The 21,512-nt window shown below is 44.1% G+C and overlaps 2 protein-coding genes across 2 annotated transcripts in view; one reads left to right on the top strand and one right to left on the bottom strand.

Annotated features, from left to right (window-relative positions):
• Positions 1–1,752: 1,752 nt before the first annotated feature.
• Positions 1,753–7,801, bottom strand: CHCT1 (CHD1 helical C-terminal domain containing 1). Its single transcript, XM_009672999.2, has 5 exons — positions 7,577–7,801; positions 6,664–6,792; positions 5,478–5,653; positions 4,826–4,925; positions 1,753–1,935 (listed from the first exon to the last, which is right to left on the bottom strand). The coding sequence occupies exons 1-5, from the start codon at positions 7,799–7,801 to the stop codon at positions 1,753–1,755; spliced, it is 813 nt and encodes a 270-aa protein (XP_009671294.2).
• The window catches only part of USP32 (ubiquitin specific peptidase 32), a 101,026-nt gene continuing 83,970 nt past the window's right edge, over positions 4,457–21,512 (top strand). The window contains exon 1 of the mRNA XM_068909801.1: positions 4,457–4,956. The gene's annotated coding sequence lies outside the window, so the exon portion shown is untranslated. The remainder of the gene's footprint in view (positions 4,957–21,512) is intronic.

Consider the following 21,512-nt stretch of genomic DNA (forward strand, 5'->3'; position numbering starts at 1 on the left):
GTGTAGATGTTATGAAACTTTTGTTTGTTTGTTTTTGTGCCACAACATATTCATCAAGAGGTCTCTCCCTCTTCCAGTCTCCCCTCCGCCTGGTCAGTGGAGCATCCGTGTGTCCCTGCGTGTGTTTGAGCAGCCCTGAAAGGGGAAGGGACCCTGCTCTGGCTAGAAGAGGGTTTCTTCCATGGGAATGTACACGCAGGCTGTGTCGCCACAAAAACTGCTCCTGAATTATTAGGTTTTATTCAAAAAGGATGATGTAGTAAAGGTAGATCTGATACCTAGACATCCTTAAACAAGTCTTGATGCTGGTGCACCACTGTTAAGAAACTCCAGGATAATTATAAATAGGATCACATGGTTTAAAATTGCACACTTTCATTTTGCTTGGGTGAAGCTCGTTGCTATGACACCGCAAGTATTTCGGTATTTTGAGGTTTTGGGAAACAGTGAGAACTGTTTTTATTCCATGCATTTTGTCCAGGGTGCTGGGTGACGGTGCTGTTTGTGTCAAGTTCTGCCTTTCTGAAGGTGCCCGTTAGAACCTTTTAAAAAAAAACAAAACAAAACCACAAAGCAAACAGCATGAGTAACTTCCCCGAGACCTGAGCAGTGGTATATCCTAGCTGTTATACTCCTAGCTGCCCTTTGGGGTCTTTACTGGGTGGATGCTGCCTATGTTTCAATTCCACGTTGTTGTTGTAAACGTATGGGAATGTCGAGCAGATCGTGGAGCCCAGGGATGCAGGCTCTCCAGCAAAGAGCAATCCCAAATCCTTGGTACGTTCACTACGCTTCAATTGCAGTCATCTTTAGCATTTCATGCACTTTGTCTTCAGTGCATTTACCCAGCTAAGAATTGTGTCATCTCTGCTGGCTTGCTTAGGTGGCATTTTCCCTGTTTTTACAGGGAGCAAATAAGCAGCAGAAGGTTGCCTGGAGTCACAGAGCCAGCAGGGGAAAACTGTACCGAGTTTTCTAGATCATGCTGTCTAGCTACTTCTTATTTTTCAACTGATAAATTATCAGTTTGAATTTTAAGTGCTGTAACATATCAAATTGCACCCTTTTTAGGTAAAACAGAGAACCTGAGGAGAAAAAAGATGGAAAGCAAGATGGTTTGTGAGCGCATGTGAACTCCCACAGGACACGTGATTGCATTTTAGCAGCTTGAAAATAGGCATATGTGGGACAAGCCCTGTCACAGCCAGGCTGGGGCACCTGCTTGCGGCAGAGCTGGGCTCTTCTGCCGTCACTCCTAGCGTCCCTTTTCCATTCCTCCTGCAGGGTGTGCGTATGCCAGAGTAAACAGGTCGCCAGTGACTCTTCTCAGCTAATCCGCCCGCTACAGGTTGGTCTGCATTTTTGCCGCAGAGCATCAGCATGTGCGGCTTACGCTGGGGTGGGCCCACAAACCACAACTATGCTTTGAGCATCCAGACTGGTATGTAAAAATATGCTAAGTAATGTCAGCTGACAGTGGGCCAGCTGAGGCTTGCCTTGCCCATCCTCCCTACCACCTTCTGATATCGTAGCCCTTCTTACGGCGGTTTCCCTATTTCTACGTCTGCTCTCTGAGATGGCAGTCCAACCTGCCTGGCTTCTCTCGCTCTGCTGCTGTCCATCTTCACCTCTTGGTTATTTTGCAAAGATACCAAGCAGCAGTGGCTACGCTCGGCCGAGCGGGGAGGTAGTTCCCCAGGCCGGTGCTGGTTTGATGCTGGCCGTACCAGCATCCACCAGCCATGCTACCTCTCACGCGTCGTTCCTGCTGCTGGGTGCCGCTTTGTGGGGGTGTTTGGGACGACTGTCGTCTTGCGCCGGGTGTCCTTGCGCATCGTTCGCGCTCCCGCAGAGTCCCCATGTGTCGTAAAGCTTCCTCAGCTTTTCTTCAGATACTGGAGCCGAATCTGGGTTTTCTGGATGACAGTATAATCGCTTAAGGAAAAGAACAAATAACACTTTTAAAGGTGTTCACGTGAGCAAATACCATACCCTGACTCACGCTTGGGAAATAACTCTTGCTTAACCCCAGTCCTATTGGGCAGCAATGACAACGAGATGAGAAATTACAACAGCGTCTTCCCAGGCGCTCATCCCGCATGGTTTGCGCCCACGGTTCAGCCGGGGCCGCCCGGGCTAGGGGGAGCATCTGCCTCCGCTCGCGCTCGCCCGCGCGGGGCTCGCGGCGGGATCTGCGTCTTGCCCCAGCTACGCAGACACCCCAAATCCACAGGCTGCAGTTTAAACCCAGAATCCTTCCCAGCATACTTGGTAAAGGGACAAATTACCATTTTTCAGACGTTTTGGGGTCACTAGCTGATGGAGCCATTGTGCTGCATATTTTGAGCTCAGGCTCAAGCGTGCCCAAGCAGACCTCAGCGTTCAGCCCCACCTTGCGGAGGGGAAACCCGGGTGGTTTTGATCCGTGTGGGCTGCCACTGGATGTCACTGTCGGTTTATGGCAGTGTCTGTGCTCAGAGGCAGCCGCCGCTGCCCCGCCGGAGCTGGGACCGGAGCCGAAAGGTCCCTGCCGTGCTGGGCAAGCGCTGTGCAGCGTGGCGGTGAGATGAGGCTTGGCAAAATAACACCTCGTGATGTTATCTTAGTCCCACTATAGAATCCCATAGGAAAAATGATTATTTTCATGCTGCTAGCAGTCAAGAAGTTTGACACTTCTTTTTAAAATAATAAGAAAAGAGCTAGAAAAAACAAAACCTTCTGGAATCACAGGTAGTCTTAACAGGCAAAGAAATAAGTCTTCTGGGCTGAGACATGGGGCTAATTTCTACTGCAAATGAGCTTTCTGCATTGTCTGAAAATAAGCAGACCTCAAAGGAAAACATTATTCTATTCCAATTCTACCCCTAAAACCTAATCTGCCCTGATGTTTTCAGTATTGAAGCCTAAAACTAGAGGACTGGGGCCAGTGTTTGAATTCAAATGCCTTTTTAAAACAAAAAGGCTGAGAAGCCCAAACGATCTTATGTTGACTGATGAGGGCGGCTAAGTTGCTGGCTATTCTGCAAGACTCTCTTGCTTTAAAAAAAAAAATAAAAAAAAAATTATGAAGTTATCAAATTAACATGCTGGCAACCTCAATTACAAGATACGGTATTGATTCTGTGTTTCTATGCTCATTTATCTAAGTAATGAGGTGTTTCCAAATAGCCTATTTCTGTTTTGCAGAGAGCGTGCCGGTACCGCTCTGATCCGCAGCCGGTTGTTTATGATTTAGCAGGGAGCCGACTGCTGTTCCCTTCCCACAAAGGGCAAAGATGCTTATTCTCTCCCACTTGTCTTGCATAACAAAAGGCATTTGTCAACCGTTATATAACGGGCTGATTTGTCGCTGCTTCTACCAGCCTTTTTGGAAGCAGTCGGGTCTCCAACGTTACGCAGTAGTATCTGGCAGCCTTTTCTGTGCAGGCTCCTGTAGATGCTCATCGGCACGCGCTGATGCGCTCCGATAGTGCACGGTGCAGCATGACTAATACTTGTCACATACGATTCATTTTTTCCTTTTCTCTCTGCGGGGAGAGAGACATGGTGCGGGAGTCTGCTTTGGTTGTGTGGTTTATTTTCGGGATGGGAGGGTGGTTTTGTTTTAATTTTCCTTACAAAACTCATTCTTCAGGGTGGTTATAGAGAGCTAACGCGAGAGAAACGGGCTCTGTGCGGAGGGCGAAGAGCAGCGACGTTTGTCCTTAGCTGAGGTCACGTCCCAGCCTGGGCCGAGCCTCTGGGAACGGCCGTGCTGGAAACGGAGCTGACTTGGCTGGGTAGCGCTGGAGAGTTGGAGTTACGGGAGCGATTGCACCCAATGCAGGCCAGCTCCCAGAGCCTGCAGTTGCTATTTTAATATCCCAATTAATCTTGTCTCATGCTAGCAATATGATTTTTTTTAAACTATAAGTTTAGTTTCCTCATTGTTAGAAATATCTTTTTGACCTTAAAAGTAAACAAATGATTTTATTTTCCCATAAATTGAAACCAAAAGCTAGCTGTATGGCTGGTTGCCCCCTTTCTCTCAAAATAGAAATCTGTTTACCTGCAGCTTCAAACTTATTCATTGCCTTATCACTGCCAGGTAGCACACGACCTGGATGAGTTCTCTCTTTGCCTGAAGAAAACGGTGCTGCCATAACCAAATGAGGCCTTGTCTGCCACAAAGTCTTCTAACTTACTGGAAACAGTTTCCTAATTGGCTCTACGTTTTTTTTTTTAAGTGTTGATCTCGTGCTGGGGTGTGTGTGTGCGTGTGTGGTTTTGGGGTTTTTGTTTAGTTGGGTTTTTTTTCTTTTTTGACAAAGTATGTTTCTTCAGGACCTTTGCACTTCCGGGAGTACTCAGCCTTTGGTCGGGAGAGATATTTGTGATTGGTCGTGAACGTGCTTAGATGGATTAACCCTCTGAAAGTGAAGTTTGTGTTCTCAGGAAACCGAGCGCTATAGTCTCCTTTTTTCTTGCAGGGCTAATGTAGCTGGTGCCGGGGCATAGAGCTCAGAGCTTTAGGAAGCATAGCTTTTATCCGAGTTAGTTGCTTGTTTCAAAATGTAACTCTTATCCTTAGTTCTATTTGATGATAGAGAATTTGTTTTATAAGGCACGACTGGCCAGGGGCGCTGTCAGGAGCGCAGGGGCAGGCACTGCTGTCAACAAACAGTAACGAAAAGCATAAAACACCACCTGGGAGACATCATCTCAGGTCCCCGTGCCCTGGGCAGTCACCTCGGGACTCTTCTCCTTTGACACTGACCAGCCATGGTATAGGTATCCTTTTAAAGCAGGAAGACCTTGATGGGTTTTAACTTTCCTGGCTGCTTACCAGAAACTTATCCATTTGGTTGTTCTTGGCGTACTTATACAGCCTGTGCAGCCGTCTCGCGTCCATCTCCGAGAAGAGGGAGACATATCTCCACAGCATCCTAGGGGAAAGGACGACCCGTGGCCGTGCACGTGAGTACAGACTACTTCATCCCCCTTTCTAGCGCTTCTTGCCGGCCCTGGTTTGTCAAGGAGTGCACCCTTTGCACAAGGTTTTAAGCTTAGAAACTTGTCAAGAATTGCTCTTCCCTGAGCATGTGAAAGATTATCCATTAACTCAGGTGACCAAGCAGCAACCCTTGCACTTGCCAAGGGATGTTGCTGCCAGGCAGCTCATCGAAACTGGCCTTCCTTTAGATAGTGCTAAGTGTCACGTGGCCTCTGCTAAAATTACCTACGGAGAAACACCAGAGCTCTGGTGTTTCTCAGAGATGAGCTCATCTCATCTCTGAGCATCCAGCGCTTGGAGCAAAACTACTTGAGTCTCGAGCAGGCACCCAAGCTGCTTTCCAGGATCTGGAAATGGGGATGTGGGGGGAGAGGGGGATGTCAAATCAAGTGTCGGCCCAGGAGTGAGGAGCAGAGCTGGGACCCCCTCGTGTGGGAATATCACTGTTGGGGCACCGTCGCTGCTGGGAGGAGGGTGACCTTACTTCTTCCAGTGCTTGACTTCTGAGGGTTTACAGTGTTGCTGAAGAAACATGTTGATGTGGTCCCCGAGTAAGGTCAAGCTCTCCTTAGTGTACTTCAGTTTTTTCTCTCCGGCGAGGTGCTGGGGCAAGTGTAGTTTCCGAAGTGACTTTTTGAAAGGTCTCAAAAACTCCTTGCACTGTAAAGAAAAACAGTTCAATGTGCTGAGATGGATGTCTTTAGCACTCAGTCCCACTCAAGGCATTCCCCTTCAGTAAATAAACTGATTAAATAGCTGGCTGAAGAAACATCAAGGGAGCCCTGTTTTAGTGAATATCTTCTGGGTGGACATGGGTGAACTAAAGTGGGTTTGGGCTGGGGTCTTTGGCAGATCCTTCTGCAGCCTGCTCTGCGTGCTCGAGGCCTGCAGGTTTGGGGGTTCCTTCCTGGCATGATGCCCAGAGTGAAGCACAGCAAATATGAAAGCAAAAGGGGATTTAGGGCTTTCCAAGACCAGGAATTCCCTTTTGACATCATAGGGCAAAAGGAATAGATTTCAGGCTGCAAAAGAGCTGTTGTTTTGCAGGGAGGGGGAAGGGAACCACTGTTTGGGCAGTTCTGCTTCCTGTGGCTGTACCCTGGGATATGTTGCAAATGTCAGCACGTGACAGGAACTCGGTATACAAGTGCAAACCCTGCGTTCTGGATGCCCTCTTATTTTATTCTGTTTTATTTTTTTCTCCTCCTGTTAAATGCAGTCAGGCAGGACTGGGGCTGTGTATGGTTGCGCTGTGATGCAACAGAAATGGAAATGAGGTGCCCCTCTGTAGGGGCTCTGGGGGAACATTAGGAAATTGAGCTTTGTGATTGCAGTGTAAGTGATCCAGATGGACCAAACAACTGAAACCAAGGTGCATGTGGCATTACGGTGAAATAATAACATAGCAGTACATGTTTCAAAAAACTCAACAAGGTATATGAAGAGGTTTTTTTAGTAATGCATTTTTGTTAATTTACTAAAAGACAGTGTGATGCCCAGTTGACTGGAAAACAATGAGGAGGTTAAAGCTTTCAGATGTGAAAGGAAGGAGCTACAGAATCAAGTATTTTGTAATGCTTTTTTGCTCCCTCTGCCAAACTTTTGAGTTTTATTTGCTCCTCCTCTCAAGAGAACTTAATGCCATTTTTTTTCTATTGCTAAAATCTCACAATTTTAAAGGTGTCTTGATCAAGGTTGTCCGTGCAGCAGACGAGCTGAGTTCTGCCAGGTGGAGCGCTCGGACTGCCCTTGGAATAGGTTGTCTCACTTGCTGTGCCAAGCAGCTCCTGCTCTGTGGTCTACAAATTGCCAAAACCATAGATTAGTCTGTCAGCCTATGCAAATCTTGAATCCTCTGTTTAAAAAGGTGCCAAGGACAAACCACGTCCTAAGGCTCAGAAGCATCTCTCTCTCTCTCTCTCTCTCTCTCTCTAGCACTTCAGATTGGAGTTTCAGAGGTGCTTAATGAAACTAGGTATTCAATTACAGTTAAAAGTCTATTAGAATTAGGCACCTACTTTAAGTCCATTTTGGAAATCCTACTTCTAATAAATTACAAGGTAAACAATGGTCGCTCGTTCCTAATGGCCTTAATCAAATAAGAGCTGGCATTTGCTCATTAAGTGGGAATGCGTGGCTACAATAGGCTCATTGTAACGCGCTGTGGTCTGTTCCCTACAAAACTTTCACTAATGTCAAAGGGTACCAGGACTGACCCACTGCAAAGGCAGATTAAAAACAAACAAACAAAAAAAACTCTCAGCCACTGAACTCCGTCCTCCCTGGTCTGTGGGTGAAATTTTCCCTTTTTGCAAAGGGAATGGCTTTTTTTCCCCAGTGTCAATATTTGTGTAGGTAACTCCTCTTTTGGAAAGTCAAGATTATATAACTGACTTGAATACAAGCTTATGCTGCCTTTTAAAACATGCTAAAAAGTGTAGGAAGAAAAGTTTTTTTGTCTCTGACATGCTCTGTTCCCTTATAGGATTACTACTTCTTGCAAATTTGAGCCCAAATGCCATGTCGGAGGTAAAACTGAAGCTGCACCTTGCTTGCACCTTCCCTCTCCCTGCCTGCGCTCACCTGGCTGGCCCCACTCCCGGCCTGGGGCTCTCCCATGCCCACAGTAGCATTGTCCTTCCCCTCTTCCAAGCTCATCGTCTCTTCCATAAGCTGCAGGGCCCCCTCCCGTCCGAGGAAGGGGCCACGGCTCCGGTGTTGGGGTGTTGCCGCGCCGGGGCAACCCGGGGCCAGTTCCGAGTTCCACGGGCTGCGGCGTCCCGGACCCTGCCGGCAGCACAGAACCATGTTCCTGAGAAATAGGTGGAAAACCCGGGGTTTTCCCCGTGCTGTCGGTAGTCAGGACGTTCAGCGCTGTCGGCAGCTCCTGTGGACGGAGCGAGGGAGACGTCCCCTTCTTGATTTCTTTTGTACCCTTGGGGCCAGAGAGCTCAGCTCACGGTGGCAGGCTCCTGGATGTAGGTGATCTCCATGACCCCAAGATGGGCAACACGGATGCTAACAGGTAAAGGACCTAGGACTGTCCCAGCCTTCTTGGTCTAATACTTCCCCCTAAAACCAGTTTTCCCTTCTCATAACTCCCTGTTGCAGAGGCTCCTTGTCCCCCTGGTTTCTGCCGTGCATTCAGGGATTGGGCAGACTCCGATTTGAGAAGTTTGGGGCTGTTTGTTAGTGCTACAGAGGCTGCTGGTTATTTTCCTGATTATGTCTCTGCTGCTGTTCAAAGCTTCACAGAAACACAGGCTCTTAGCGCAGAGGATCACGTGGAAGATCAGCCCGGTTTGCAGGGTGAGGATCAGCTCCAGAGGACGCAGTTTCCCACGTTAGGAGCGAGGTAACTCATGGCCCAGCTGTGGGATGCTGCACGCGTCTGGGTGTGACAGAAACCTCCTGGCTGGTATTTTTAAAGCAGCTTGATGAAGCTGAGATCTCAATTCCCATTACAATTTAGTAGAAATTCAGGGATATCTCCTTCACATGTGGTGATGAAAGCCAGCCTCCGTGAGCTCAAACTCTACTGGGTGACATCAAATAGCAAACTCTCCCTTTTAAAAAGGGAGTACTTGCCAGGGGAAGTCTGGAAAGGCTTAGAGTAAAAGGGACTTTTTTTTTTTTATTTTGGGAGGTTTACTTCAAGGGTAAGTGCTTTCACAAAGGAAAACGAAAACGTGCTGAGCTCCTGTCATGCCCTGACCAGTCAGACAAGTGCAGTTGTTTTGTCCTTTGTACAATTGCAGCAATTGCTGTGGCCCTGACTCAGCTGTGCCAGATTGCACCTGGCATGGGGAGTTATCTCCAGGCCTGTGCAAAGGCCTCTGCTCACCCAGTGCCCCCTGAACAGGACTGTGCTGAGGGAACTGGTGCCCTCTGTGGCAGGAGGAGGGATGCTTTTGGTCAAGTGTCTCCGGGCAACTCCTTTTGCCTGCAGAGATGCTGAGCACCTGCAGGGTACCATTGAGCTATGTGGCTGTCACAGGTAGTAACCTTGGAAAAGTACCCTTTTATGGACCTTGGAACAGATTCAGGTTCTTGTTTTCAGGCCATCTTATGGAAGTTTGGCCTTAATGATAAAAATCCATTAAGAAAAGCTCTGCCTTGGGATGTCTCTGGAATCTTTTCTCTCCCCAGCTGCTTTCTGCCTCCCCCATGCCTGCAGTTTCACTGCAAGCTCCAGGCTGGGGGAGCCTTGCTCCTGGCTGATGCTGAGCAGGAGCAAAGACAAGCAGCCTTTTCATGCCTCACAGGTAAGTTTGCTTTGGCCATCTGAGATATGTCACACCTTCTTAGTCTATAATAGGATTTTAAGATATGCTATATATTAACACACAGGTCTATGTAGCCCAGTGAAGGTGTGAAGATAGCAACGGATAGGTGTTCCTATGCCAGCTTCAGTCTGGTGCTTGTGGGGACTATGTTGGAGGCTGTTTGATGGAAGGAGATGTTGAAAGGGCAGTTAGTTTCTCTATATGTTGCAAACTGCCTGGAGCATGCTCTGCTGCTGGATCTTCTGCCTGTGATCATGGCATCCATCCTCAGTGTGGCAGGCAGCTCCTCTTCTTTTCCCCTGCAAAGGTCTAAACGAAGAAATTGCCATCTCATGTCCTCACCTCAAGCCAGGTGATATCAAAGGACAGCATGTCCCTGGCTAATAACAATGAAGCTGCTTCAGCATGGGCTTTCGCACATGTTAGCACCTAGATTAGAAGCCATTCAGGAGGCCTAGGGACATACGCCAGTTGCTAGCGTGGGCGTAACCCCTATTTACATGGTCATATCTGTGTGCTTGTGAGATTACAGTTTCCACAAATGTGATTGTGGCATGGAAAGGCGCTCTTGTTTTATCATGTGTACACATCATTGTTTCAGAGATTGGTGAAGGCCTTGAGTTCCCCTTGAAAACCCCATCTTTGTTCTATGTTTTTGGTATAAGTCACACACACACAGCGCAGCCAACGCAATAAGTATACAACCAGGAGGTAGAGATGAACTTCCTTGGACGTTCTTCATCTGAGGTTCTCATTGAACTAAGAGTTGTCCATTAGCCAGGTTCACAACAACGGAGGCAGTGATCTTACTGGTCTTCTCTGGAATTACTTGATACAGTAGCAGAACAGGAAAGGACTAGAAAGGTGAGGTTGCAAAACACCTTTTTCCACTGTTGAACTGTGTAATAATGTTCAGAGCTATACTCTAACTACTGAAGCTGTAAGTTTTTCCTGTCTCTTGGTGGGGTTTTTTTGGTCAGATTTCAGTACATTTTATTCCACATGTAAGGTCTTGTGGATGAATCCACTCCTACACGATCAGGTGCAAAGAATGCCTTGGAGTCTGTAGATGTCTGTGGTTGTATCCCTGCCCTTACCCCTCTGGAAGACAATGTTAACTTCCACTTTTGAAGCCATCATGTCTGGAGATGGCACAACCCAGACCACGTCTATATAGTAAATCTATTCGGTTATATTGCTTACTTAAGGTCACAAATCCTTTGAAAGTGCCCTAATTGAGTGGGGGAAAGTCAGGAATACAAGTAGATCGCACATCTTGTAATTCCCCTAGTGAAGGAAAGGGAGGCTAAGTGCCAGGCAGACATACAGTGCTGTAACAGTACACCTTAGGGAAAACTTTTCCTTCTCCCCAACAGCTCTTTTGTGAATAGTAATTTCTACTGTTTATTGAGTGCCTTAGTTTTCAATGAGCTGTGAAAATGCAAACATTGACCAACTTTTCTGGTGAAGCAGCTCTTCCAGTGCAGGATTATGCACGTAGCCAAAAGCAAAATATTTGTGAAGATATTCTGTGTATGCTGCTGTTTGTAATTTGCTATTTTATGCAGATTTAATATAGATACCATGTGTGATTTGATGAGTCAGGTTGCATATATTATACACAAGCCTCTGATGCAATATTTATGTAGTGATAGGCCACAGGGAATGAGACCAGACAAACATACAGATGTACAGGTATTTCACATTATACTTGAAAATCAGCTGAAGGTACTGGTGGTTGAGTTAAATATAAAAACCAAATTGAGCATTGCCAGATGTGTTTCAGTGTAATACTAAAAAGGACTTGTAATGAGAAATGCTCTTTAGTAACCTGTTCCTACCAAGAGGGTGGTGAACGCTTCATTTGATAGAGTGATTAATGATACTTGGTGTAACCGCTTAGCGTAAGGGGTGGAGGCTTTGCCAATTGGAGCTGGAAATTCCTTTCATGGTGCTCCTGCATGATGCAAACTTTCACAGCCAGCTGGAGACCAGTCTTCTCCCTGCAGTCTGATGCTAGTAAATACAGCTCAAGTTAATAAATCTTGTATCAGTGGAAGAGATCCAAAAGAGAATTTGGGCCTAGCTCTTGTTTCTGTGGTGCTATTAAAGATATTTTAAAATATCACGGGAGCCTCTTTTTGCTAAGCGTTGGGAATTGTTTGTTTAATCCCTTGTTTGAATTGATGTGGTAAAGAACTCAAATGCTACTTGTGTCCAGTGCCATGTAGGTATTAAGCATGAAACCAAAAATACATTTGCGTCCCTTTTACTATCTTCATCTCTTTTTGAAAAAACTGACCAGACATGTACGAAATATCTTCCTACTGGAAGACACAGCGAGCTAAATCTTCCACAGTACCCAGTGCTACCAGTGACTAATCTCATGTGCTGGATAGCTCCTTGTCAATAGATGCATCTCTTCATGTTCCTACACTATTTTTGTGCTTCCAGCAACCTTGTTGTTGAGTTTCTTTCTTTAGATTTCCAGCCAGATGTTAGCGTGCTTATTAATGGTGTTTGCTAATTGCATTTTTTTTTTTTTTAAGCTGCTTGGTATTCTGAGGAACTGAAAGGGCATTATCAGCTTCCTCTGTGCTGTGCGACTTGCAGCCTGTGAGGAACGGAATAGTTAAAGGCCTTCCTTTGTATTGTACTTGGGAATTTGTGAGGGTTTTGTGCGAATTGATTATGCACTGTTAATGGTGTGTTCATAAACCTGCCCCTTCGCTGCTGCTCACCCAGTCAAGTCTATAAAAATTTAGGTATCTTTTAATATCAAAAATGACTTAACTCTTCTGTTTATATGATGTGATCCAACAGATTAACTGTCGCAGCCAATAACTGCCCTGCTCGCTTTCCTCTGCCACCAATAAACTTGAGGACCTGACAGAGCAATGCCCATCGAGATAAAGACACCTTTGAGAAGGCTGTCCTCAACTTGGTTACGCCTGCCCAGGCTTCGGGGCACGTGATGTGTGCCAGGGCCACCGGGGTTGCAGAGCTCCATCTGCCCATAGCAATTGTCTCATCCTTGTGGGGCCGGGTGCGCTTCTCCTGCGTCCCACCTGGCGCTTCCCGGCTTTCTCCCGGGCCCCTGCCTGCGCGCACACCGCGCTGCCCCTGTGCCTGGCCCTCTGTTCAACAGTGGGGCTGCTGCTTAGGATATTCTAAACTTCTACTTAACACTTACTTCAGATCATGGATTTTCCAGGGGAAGTCAGGTTTGGGGCTTTTGGTGTTTTTTATTTTGGGTTTTATTTTTATGAAAAAGGAAGTTCCCTTCTGGCCTACAGAATGCATCTAATTGAGAGAAGTGGCTTAATTTTTCCTTTCTTAAAACTTTGAGCCCCCTCTTATTGATTAAAGATAATGAAAAGACAACCAGCCTTTATGTGATGGGTTTCAGTCTCTGGTATTTATATTGCAGTGGGGTAGCTGAAGCGCAACGTAGGCTCTGGCAGGATAGGCAGAAGAAGAAAAAGCAGTGTGTGTCACTTAATTTCTGCAATGTTTTGATTCCCTCCTACCAGCCTGAAAATGCTAAACGTGATCCTTTGTCTGGCATATGGGGATTTGGAGAATTGTTGCTAATTACTGCCGTTGTGCTAGATAGCATAACTGGCTTAAATAATATATTAAGTGTTTTTATGATCTTCCACAATACGCTGGAATGCGAAGAGGTGCGCTTTATGTTGTTTATACCTTATGGCAGGCATGACTTACGTAACATTTATCTGCAGGAAAAAAAAGATTTTGATGACGTATTGCTTGTATAATTCCCAGCTAGGGCTCTAGATGATAAGATCCTGTTGTACTAGGTGCTGTACAGACACAGGGCAATGAGTCTCTATCCTAGAGCCTGGAGTCTAATTGCGGGAAAAGGGCAATGGGTGGCTGCAGGGAACGGTGGGGATGAGCAACCCAGGATGCCAGGCAAGGATCCTGTGACGCGACCGGTCAGAGTGCTGTTGAGTTTTTGCAGGTCTGAGAGCAAAGACAAAAAGTGTGAGATCTGGAGGAGTGTCACAGGATGTTAGGATCTAACTTATTTAGGTAAAACTCCCATTATTTTAATTTAAAATTTAATATGGAATTAGGTACAGGTAAATAAACATCATATTTGGAAGTGGGAGCGTTTCAGGATCTAGAGTATTGCTTATCCAAAGAAAGAAGAAAGGCGTTATGCTCTGCTCAAGAATCTTTTTTTTTCTACATTTTTTTTCTGGAGCAATAACTTCTTAATCATCTGATTTCCCTCCCCCCAACCCCAACAATTGCAATGTCTCCTGCTTGAAAATCAGAATTGTCTGTTAACTGCTATTGTATCTAAGATTGATTAAACAACATGTGAGAAGAGCATGCTGTGAACACCTTTTTGCTGGATCTAGTGTGATGAGTAATTCTGAAGAGACTGAGCAATGCTAGCCAGAGGCTAGCGTTATTTATCTGGGAAGGCTCATCTTGGGGGCAGGGGTGCCACTTCAGAGTGCCATAAACCACGGAGGGGATTTGTGTCAATGGTTTAAAAAAAACAAACCCCCCCCCAAAAACAAAAAAACACTAGCACATATTCCAACCCATAATCTGGTTTAGTTCAACACAGCTCCCTGTAAAACGTCAAGGACTATTAGAATATGTTAGTAATTAACAGTATGTCACTTATTTGAAAGTAAGGCATTGTACAGACTTTGCAGATTAAACAAGACTATGTAGGTTTGGGGCTGTTTTCTCTTGTTAGTAGCTTAAAAATAGGAGGTGAGAGACTTGCATCAAGCCTTCAAGTATAATTTTGCAATTAAAGACTGGGGAGAAAGTGTGATCTGAAGCCCTTTGGTTTCCTAGCTGCAACATAAAATTAACAGCTTCCTTTATTCTTATTCTCTTTCAATCTTCCTGCAGAGGAGCAAGCAAAAAGGACTCCCTAGGCTGACTTCAGTGAAATGGAGGAACAGTCAGACAATAACAGGGTACGGGCTGGGAGAGGAATGATTTTTCTGTTGCTATTAGCAGGCTAACGTTTGCACAACGCTTTGGATGCTATAAAGTGATATATATCTAGAGCTAAAAATTGAGAGATGCTGTCAGGGAGATAGGAGGCACTGTTTAAAGCCTTTTTCTGACTGACTCCATGAAATATCTCAAGGTCATACATGTACCTGCTTGCAAGGATGCACAGCTGGTACCTCATCTCTAAAAACAGCAGCATCAACTAGAGGCTGTGAGTTAACTATGTGGGTAAAAATGGAAAGATAAACTGAAACTGCCTGAAAGTGGAAAAAACAGCTGGGAAGTGATAAGAGAAATGACAGAAGAAACTCTTGCCCATCATCATGGTGTCCAAGTGCTTTATAACAATTTCAAATTGCTCCCTTCCTTGAATGTACCAGTTTTCTCTGCCGAATTGTTGCGGTTTGAAAACCTCCAGCTCCTCTGAACTTTGAGTTCTACTGCTAAGATCTGATCAAGAATCTACTGAATATGCCAGACTTAATTTTTATAATAGTAGGTTTAGCTGAAAGGAGCTGCTAGACAAAAGCTCTTATATGAGTAGCTGGGCTTCTAACCAAAGGGGGAGTGAGTACCAAAGAGTTTTAGGGATCATTTAACTATATTTTTATAGTTGGGAATAGATATATTAGCATATATATAATATGCATATATATAAAAATATATATAAGCACATATACATATCAGCATATATATATATTTTTTATATTTTACAGTTAAGTATTTGCCTACCATGCAAATACTTAACATAGCAGGCAAACTGTTTGATTAGCCCCTAATGCTTTACCTTGCTTCATGGGTACAATGAACCCACCCACAAAAATGGGCAAAGCTTTCCAAAAATGGAAAGAGCTATTTGTTTGATAGTGATGTGTTACGCTTTGTATCGGGAGTCCGCCGTAACACATCAATGGCCACTGTGTGTTCAGCTGAAGTGACAGCTAAACGCTCTGGACATCCACATCCTGTTGTGGCTGATGGCTGTATTTAGGGGACGAGGTGTGATGTAGTGGTTTGAGCAGATGGCAAGCAGTCAGACTTTGTTGTTGTGTTGCAGGCTTCATCAGCAGTTCTTCATCGACTCTGCACAGATTATGGGCATGATGCTAGTTTAGATAATGACACTTCCTTTTCTGAAGAACTTTAGAATCCTTAATTATTAGCATTAACAGGGCAACACTATAAAATAGAGGTCTGTTATTTTAGTGTCCCTTTTTCTCTCCCCACTGTCCCCTGCCCGTCTGTAGGATCTGTAGCGCACTTAGCTCAAACAGGGAGGTGTGACTTTTGGATCATGATCAGTGGTATTGGGTGCATGCCGGCATAAAAACACTTTGTGGGTGCGCGCGTAGGCACCACATACACGTACGTGTCTGCGGTTGTCCAGAGTTCTTCTTGCTGTCTGTGGTGTGAAGTTATTGAACTGAGAAATCAGTCTGCTGGCAAGGTCATGATGGCTGACACGTTTCTCTGCGGATGTCATTTACTTGTTCAGTCAGTGTTTATCATGTGAGACCTTAATTGGTAAATAAGACACTTTGGCCTTCCATTCCAAGATCTGAAAGGGAATCGAGGAAGGGCAAGTATGTGCCAAATTACATGAAGGTACTAGCTCCACGGCTTTTGTTTTACTGAGCTGTCCTGCTGTTCTGAGACGTGCTTTCCTTTGCATCAGCTGTTGGCAAAATGTTCATAAAGTTGTTTCATGTTTTATGTTTCAGTATTGCTTTTTCTGTATACAAAAATCAAACTGCTAAGATGATATTGGAGACCCTGTGTGCAGCAGCTGTTGATCTGAGAAGAAAGAAGCTCCCTCTTTGAAAGGGAAAGCTGCCCTGTTGTGCCGCAGTGCTAAACGACTGCCTGCTGTGCCCTGGGTTTGCTGTTGCACTCTGGGAGCAATGCAAGCATCTTCTTACTACAATGTCATTTGGGCTTTTCTGAGATGGGGTAAACATTAGTCACTTCTTGCAAAGCCGCTCCTTCCATTAGATCTTCTATTATTAATTATTTGCTCTTCCTCTTGTCATGCCACTTCTTTTGCTGCTGAGGATGGTATTGTGGAGAAATCCCTTGGTTCTATTTCCAGTGACGCAGTGGTTTTCTGTTGACAAGAGAGTACAGAATTGCTTTTATCAAACATATTTATTCTTCCATTGTTTCTTGATGACAGAATACTACTCTTAATTTGTAGAGAGGCAATACTTTGAAATGGGAGATCTGTGTTCCCATCAATCTTTTTCTGTTGATATATCACAGCGTGTTTCACTTTCTGAATGACACGCATCTGGATTTAGGTAAGCTGTGACAAGAAAAAAAGCAGTTCTTCAGTGCTAGCAACAGTCTTTGCAAAGCTCATCTGTTCCTTTAGAGTTCACTGCAGCAGGCTGATTAATTCTATCACACTTTTCCCATATCCAACATAATCAAACATGTTGATAGAAAATCAGCAAGGACGTGATATATAGGAAAAGATTTCTAATGCATTGCACTTACTTGTGACTTTCATTAGTTGTGGCACCTTGGGTTGGAGGAAAGTCAGCAAAGTCTGCCAGGAGAAGAAAAGGTTTTTTACTGTTCTTTAAGGGCTTCAAATGTGGCTGTGACGCCCTTCCACGCACAGAGCAGCCTCACTGAGGAGAACATTAAGAGTGGAGGGTTCCTTATGCTGTTTTATGTGTTGCAAAGGCAACTTCAGTGAAAGCAGGGGACCACTTGCTCACAAATCTTAAAATAGCTAAGAGTGCAGGTAAAGTACCTGACTTTAGTTAGGTAGATAATGCTATCAATAACATGAGCTGAAATTATGTATTACGTAGTAATATGAGCAGCAATTCTGAGTGGCTTTAAATCTGTCACGGCCTGCCTATATAAAGGCGTAGCCTAATCCAGAGGGAAGTGGCTGAGCAAAAATATTAGTTAATCCTCTTAAGGGCTGGCCAAATTAAACAGAGGTAGCCCACAGCCCAAATAAGGCCTGTGGGATGCTTCCATCTGCCTTGCCATCCTTTCCTACAGAAGACTGGGAACAGCTGCCCGGACACCTCTTTCCGTATCTCCTACAACCTGATGCACAGGTACATAGGTCTCATGCAGCTATTGCCCATATCGCTGTAGCTGCTACCTTCATGCCGTGTTTTTGCTAGAGCTCAGCTGTCTGGGGTGGAGAGCTGCACCTTTTTCTTTTGGCTGCCCCACCCTGCTTGTGTGGTACCAACCCAGCAGGAAGGAGGAAGGTTTAGGCATCTGTTGCTGCTGGGAAATTGCAAGGGCTGACTGCCAGCACAGGGGTAAAGGGCCTGGCCGTGTCCCTCCCGGAGGAGGCAGCGGTGTCGGGGTTGTGGAAGGGCAACTGCTTGAACGCAGTCATGAGAGCACTGGGAAGCGGCTGTTGACCCGGGGAACTGTAGGGCATAGCGTGAAAAGAGAATTGTCCTTGTGCCAAAAATAAGGGGAAACATCCAAATTGTGTTGCTCTTGGAGTCCCCTGGATGCACCAAGGCGCAACCCTGGTGAGCACTGCGTTCACTAACATGTCTCTTCACCAAGGGGGGATGATTACTAAGCGTACAGAATTCAGATCTGAGTATTTGGGGTTTTAAAAAAAAAAAAAAAAAAAGCCCAAAAAACAGAATTTGTTAAAAAATTTATTGTGAGGATTCCTGTGAGAGAGAATAACATTAAGACTTCATTTTTCCTATCTGTTGTTATTAGTCACAGTGAGGCTGTTAAAACTGAATTCTAGAAATATTAAAGCTGTTTTCTTCGCTTTTTGTTTTTTCATTCAGCTTTGGCCATGAAAGCCATGTGTCCCTATCTGCCTTTTTCCTTGCAATGTTCTGTTGCAAAGCTTGTGTTGGCAACAGGGTTGGAGTACCGCTTATATGATAACAACGTGGCATGGCAGGATCCTGGTAAGAACCCATTCCTTCCTGTCCCTAGTTGCATGTAAATCTCTAGCGAGTTTCAACCTCCAGCTACTATTCAAAACCACTTGTTTCCTGGAAAATGTGGGATGTGATGAAAGTTGCAATTTGCATGTATAGCTCTTTTTGTCCTTTGAGGAAACCCTCTGTCTGTATCCCCCTGCCTCTGAAAAGATCAGCATTAGATTGGCACAAAATGACCAAAGTATTTCTCTCTTCCATCAGTTACATACAATGCAGAAGATATGCAACTGTTTAGCTATGAACGCTGCAGGCCTATGGTAAATTAATACTCAATATCTCTCCCACCTTCTGCTCTCTTCAAATATTTGAGATGTGCGCTGTTGCACTCCATCTCAAGAGAGTCTGTGAAGCAGCAAGGGGTAAAAGTTGTCTTATGCTTGTACAGTACCTAGTGCAACATGTCTCAAAGTTTTACTGGGGGCAATAAATGCAAATTACAGATGAGAATCATCTCCTAATTCTGTGCCAAGTTCCCCTCTAGGCTGAGTGGTGAAGGTAGTTCCGTTAGCTGCGTCTGTGTCAGTTTGGGGATCTACATTTCAAAAGCACTTAAGTGTCTTTTTAAACTAGTGCAGTAAGTAGGACTTGTTTGACCAGAATCCATTAAATGCAAATACAAATTCTATTTTTATGTTTCTGCTTGGAGACCATCGGAGAAAAGTAAGTATACGTGCTTCTAGCACATACCCAAGTTAAATAACTAAATAAATAAAGGCTTTAAATGCCTGGGGTGGGCTTCCCCTCCCTGCCTCCAGTTCTCTGAAGCAGATGAGAACAGATGAGGAAGGGTTTTTTTTTTTTTTTTTTTTTTTAAATACAGGACAGACTGAAACTCTGTCCCTTAGTTACTTAAAAGTCAAACCCTAAATGATTATTATCACTTCCTACTGACAAATTTGATTTGGAAGACTAGATGCTCACTTTCTGGAGTAGTTAAAACCCAGAAAATTCATTTATTGGGGACCTAATATACAAATGCTTAATGATGATGTATCCCAAAGCAAGTTCTAGTAGCATTCTGCTTTATATAAGTAATCTATAATAGTAGCAGTTGTTTTTTATATAGTATTATTAAGTAATGGTTATGGGGAAATATTTGTGAGATGTTGAGAGAATTTTTGGTGCTGTGAACTGCTATTCTGTGGAAGCATGAAAACTGAGGTCCCTTCTGCCCTCTCTGATCTAGGCGTTTGACAGGGGTGAGCTCAGTCTTCCAGCACTTCCTCATTCCCCTCAGGATTTTTTGTATTTTTTTTTTGTCTGTTGGGCCATTGCCTTCTATACGTTTCTGGCCGTTCTAACTTTAATTTTAGCTCTCTTTGTTTACCATTTTTCATCTCTGTGCTGAAAAGTGCTACTTCCATCTATCTGATATTAAGTACAAATACAAAAGAATATCTTAATACTCTAATGTTTTATATTTTTTAAGATCATCCTCCACATAGATTGCAATTATTCCAGAGAATGGAACGTGGCATTTACATAGAACAGTATACATTTGTAAGTTTTAAAGTGGTTTACAAAGATCAACTGATGCTTAAAATTATATCCCTGGGGGTGAAGACGCATGTTGGGGAAAGTAAAGCAGAAATTTAAAGGCAAGTGATAGAGCAGGGCCCTGGAACTTATCTCCAGTTCTTGTCTTTAGGGAATTTTAAACCAGGAAATCTTAGGGACTATACCACTCTTCCCACAGTTGTTCTTGATTCACTGTGGTTGTTTCGTAGTTGTTTGACTCATTTCTTTTGAGCCCTCTTCTTCTCAGAGCAACTTAAGAGACACCTTCTCTTTAGCAGGTGCCCTCGCCTGCCTCCCTTTGCTGCCCACTTCAGCCTTTGCCCACAGTTGAAGTCTGTGAGGTTTTGGGAGTGTTGTTACTGGGTTTTTTTTTTTTTCTGCCTCCTGTTAGCCTGTGGATTACCAAACACCTTAGTGACTGACAGCTGCTCTGCCATGAGGGCAATGTTGCTGCACACCTCCTTCAGCCTCTGTGCAGCAGTAAAGGTCTGTTTTTTCCATAGATACTTGACACTTATGCAAAGCCACTTGAAAGAAAGATATTTGCTAAATGCTTGTGAATTAATTTGTGATTAGTGAATAATTAAATAAATCAAAGCAATCAAAAGAGCACATGGCCAGTTACAGCTGCATATGTAGCACTCCTCTAACAAAACAGAGAAGCTGAACTCATCTAATACAAGTCTACATTTACTGTATCTTAATTTGATTTACCTTTGACATACTATTTAAATAGTAGCAACATCTATAATCTTGTGGGTCTCAATAAGGCTTCATTTAAAAACTTACTGCTAGATCTAATCCATGGTTAGCATACAAAGTCTTATCTCTCGGTACCTGCTTGAATGCCTTTGAGAACATGCTTAATTTAATCTGAACAAAGATGCTGCCATCATAAGCCTCCAGTTTGATTTTTGTTTTTCAATCTAAAACATCTTTGTTGTTAAATCTGGTGCATGCAATGGATACTGTAAGCTTTTTTAAAATGCTTTCCAAGCGAAATTCTGCTGCTTGTTAGATATTATTTATATCTATGAGGCATAAAAGAGATGTTACTGTAGTTTGGGGTTTGTTAAACGTAACACAAAAATGAGGAATTAGTCTAAACTTAGCCATCTGTGAGAAGCAGCAAGTTTTAATGCTACATATATGTATGGATGGATATATGTGTATGTATATAAACATCTGGCAAAGAGAAACTTTTTAAAACTGAGTTATTAACCATCAGTCCCATCCGTTCTCCTTCCTCCCTCAGAGGATTCTGTTTCCTCATTTTCATCAAATACGAAGTCATTTGTGTGTGCTATACTTTAAGTTGGGGTAGAAACTTCAGACAGGAGTAGCTAAGATGGTGGGGCAGAATCTGATTTGCAATTATCATTATAAAGGTCCCTCTTTCTATGATTTGTCAAGTGAACCAGTTGCCACTAAAAATCCTATATTGTCTAATAATCTCTGCTGCCTGAGAACAGGGTTTGCGTATGCTACAAACATAGGTTCTATTGAGACATAACAGACAAAAGAGGAATAATTTTGCAAAGTGCTAGTGAGGCCTCATCTGAAAAATGAAATAAAACTCTGATCTGAAACTAGTATAGGAGGAGTCTGCTTATAATTGGTGGAATGAGCACTTTTTTTTGAGAGAGAGAGAGGCAACTAGAAGAGCTTTGCCTGCCCGCTCTTTCAGAATGAAAGCTGAAAGGAGATAGGTTGGTATCTGTAAATATACAAGAAGGGCAAGCAACTACTTGAGGT

The sequence above is a fragment of the Struthio camelus genome, chromosome 16 (genome assembly GCF_040807025.1).
Source record: "Struthio camelus isolate bStrCam1 chromosome 16, bStrCam1.hap1, whole genome shotgun sequence".
NCBI lineage: Eukaryota > Metazoa > Chordata > Aves > Struthioniformes > Struthionidae > Struthio > Struthio camelus.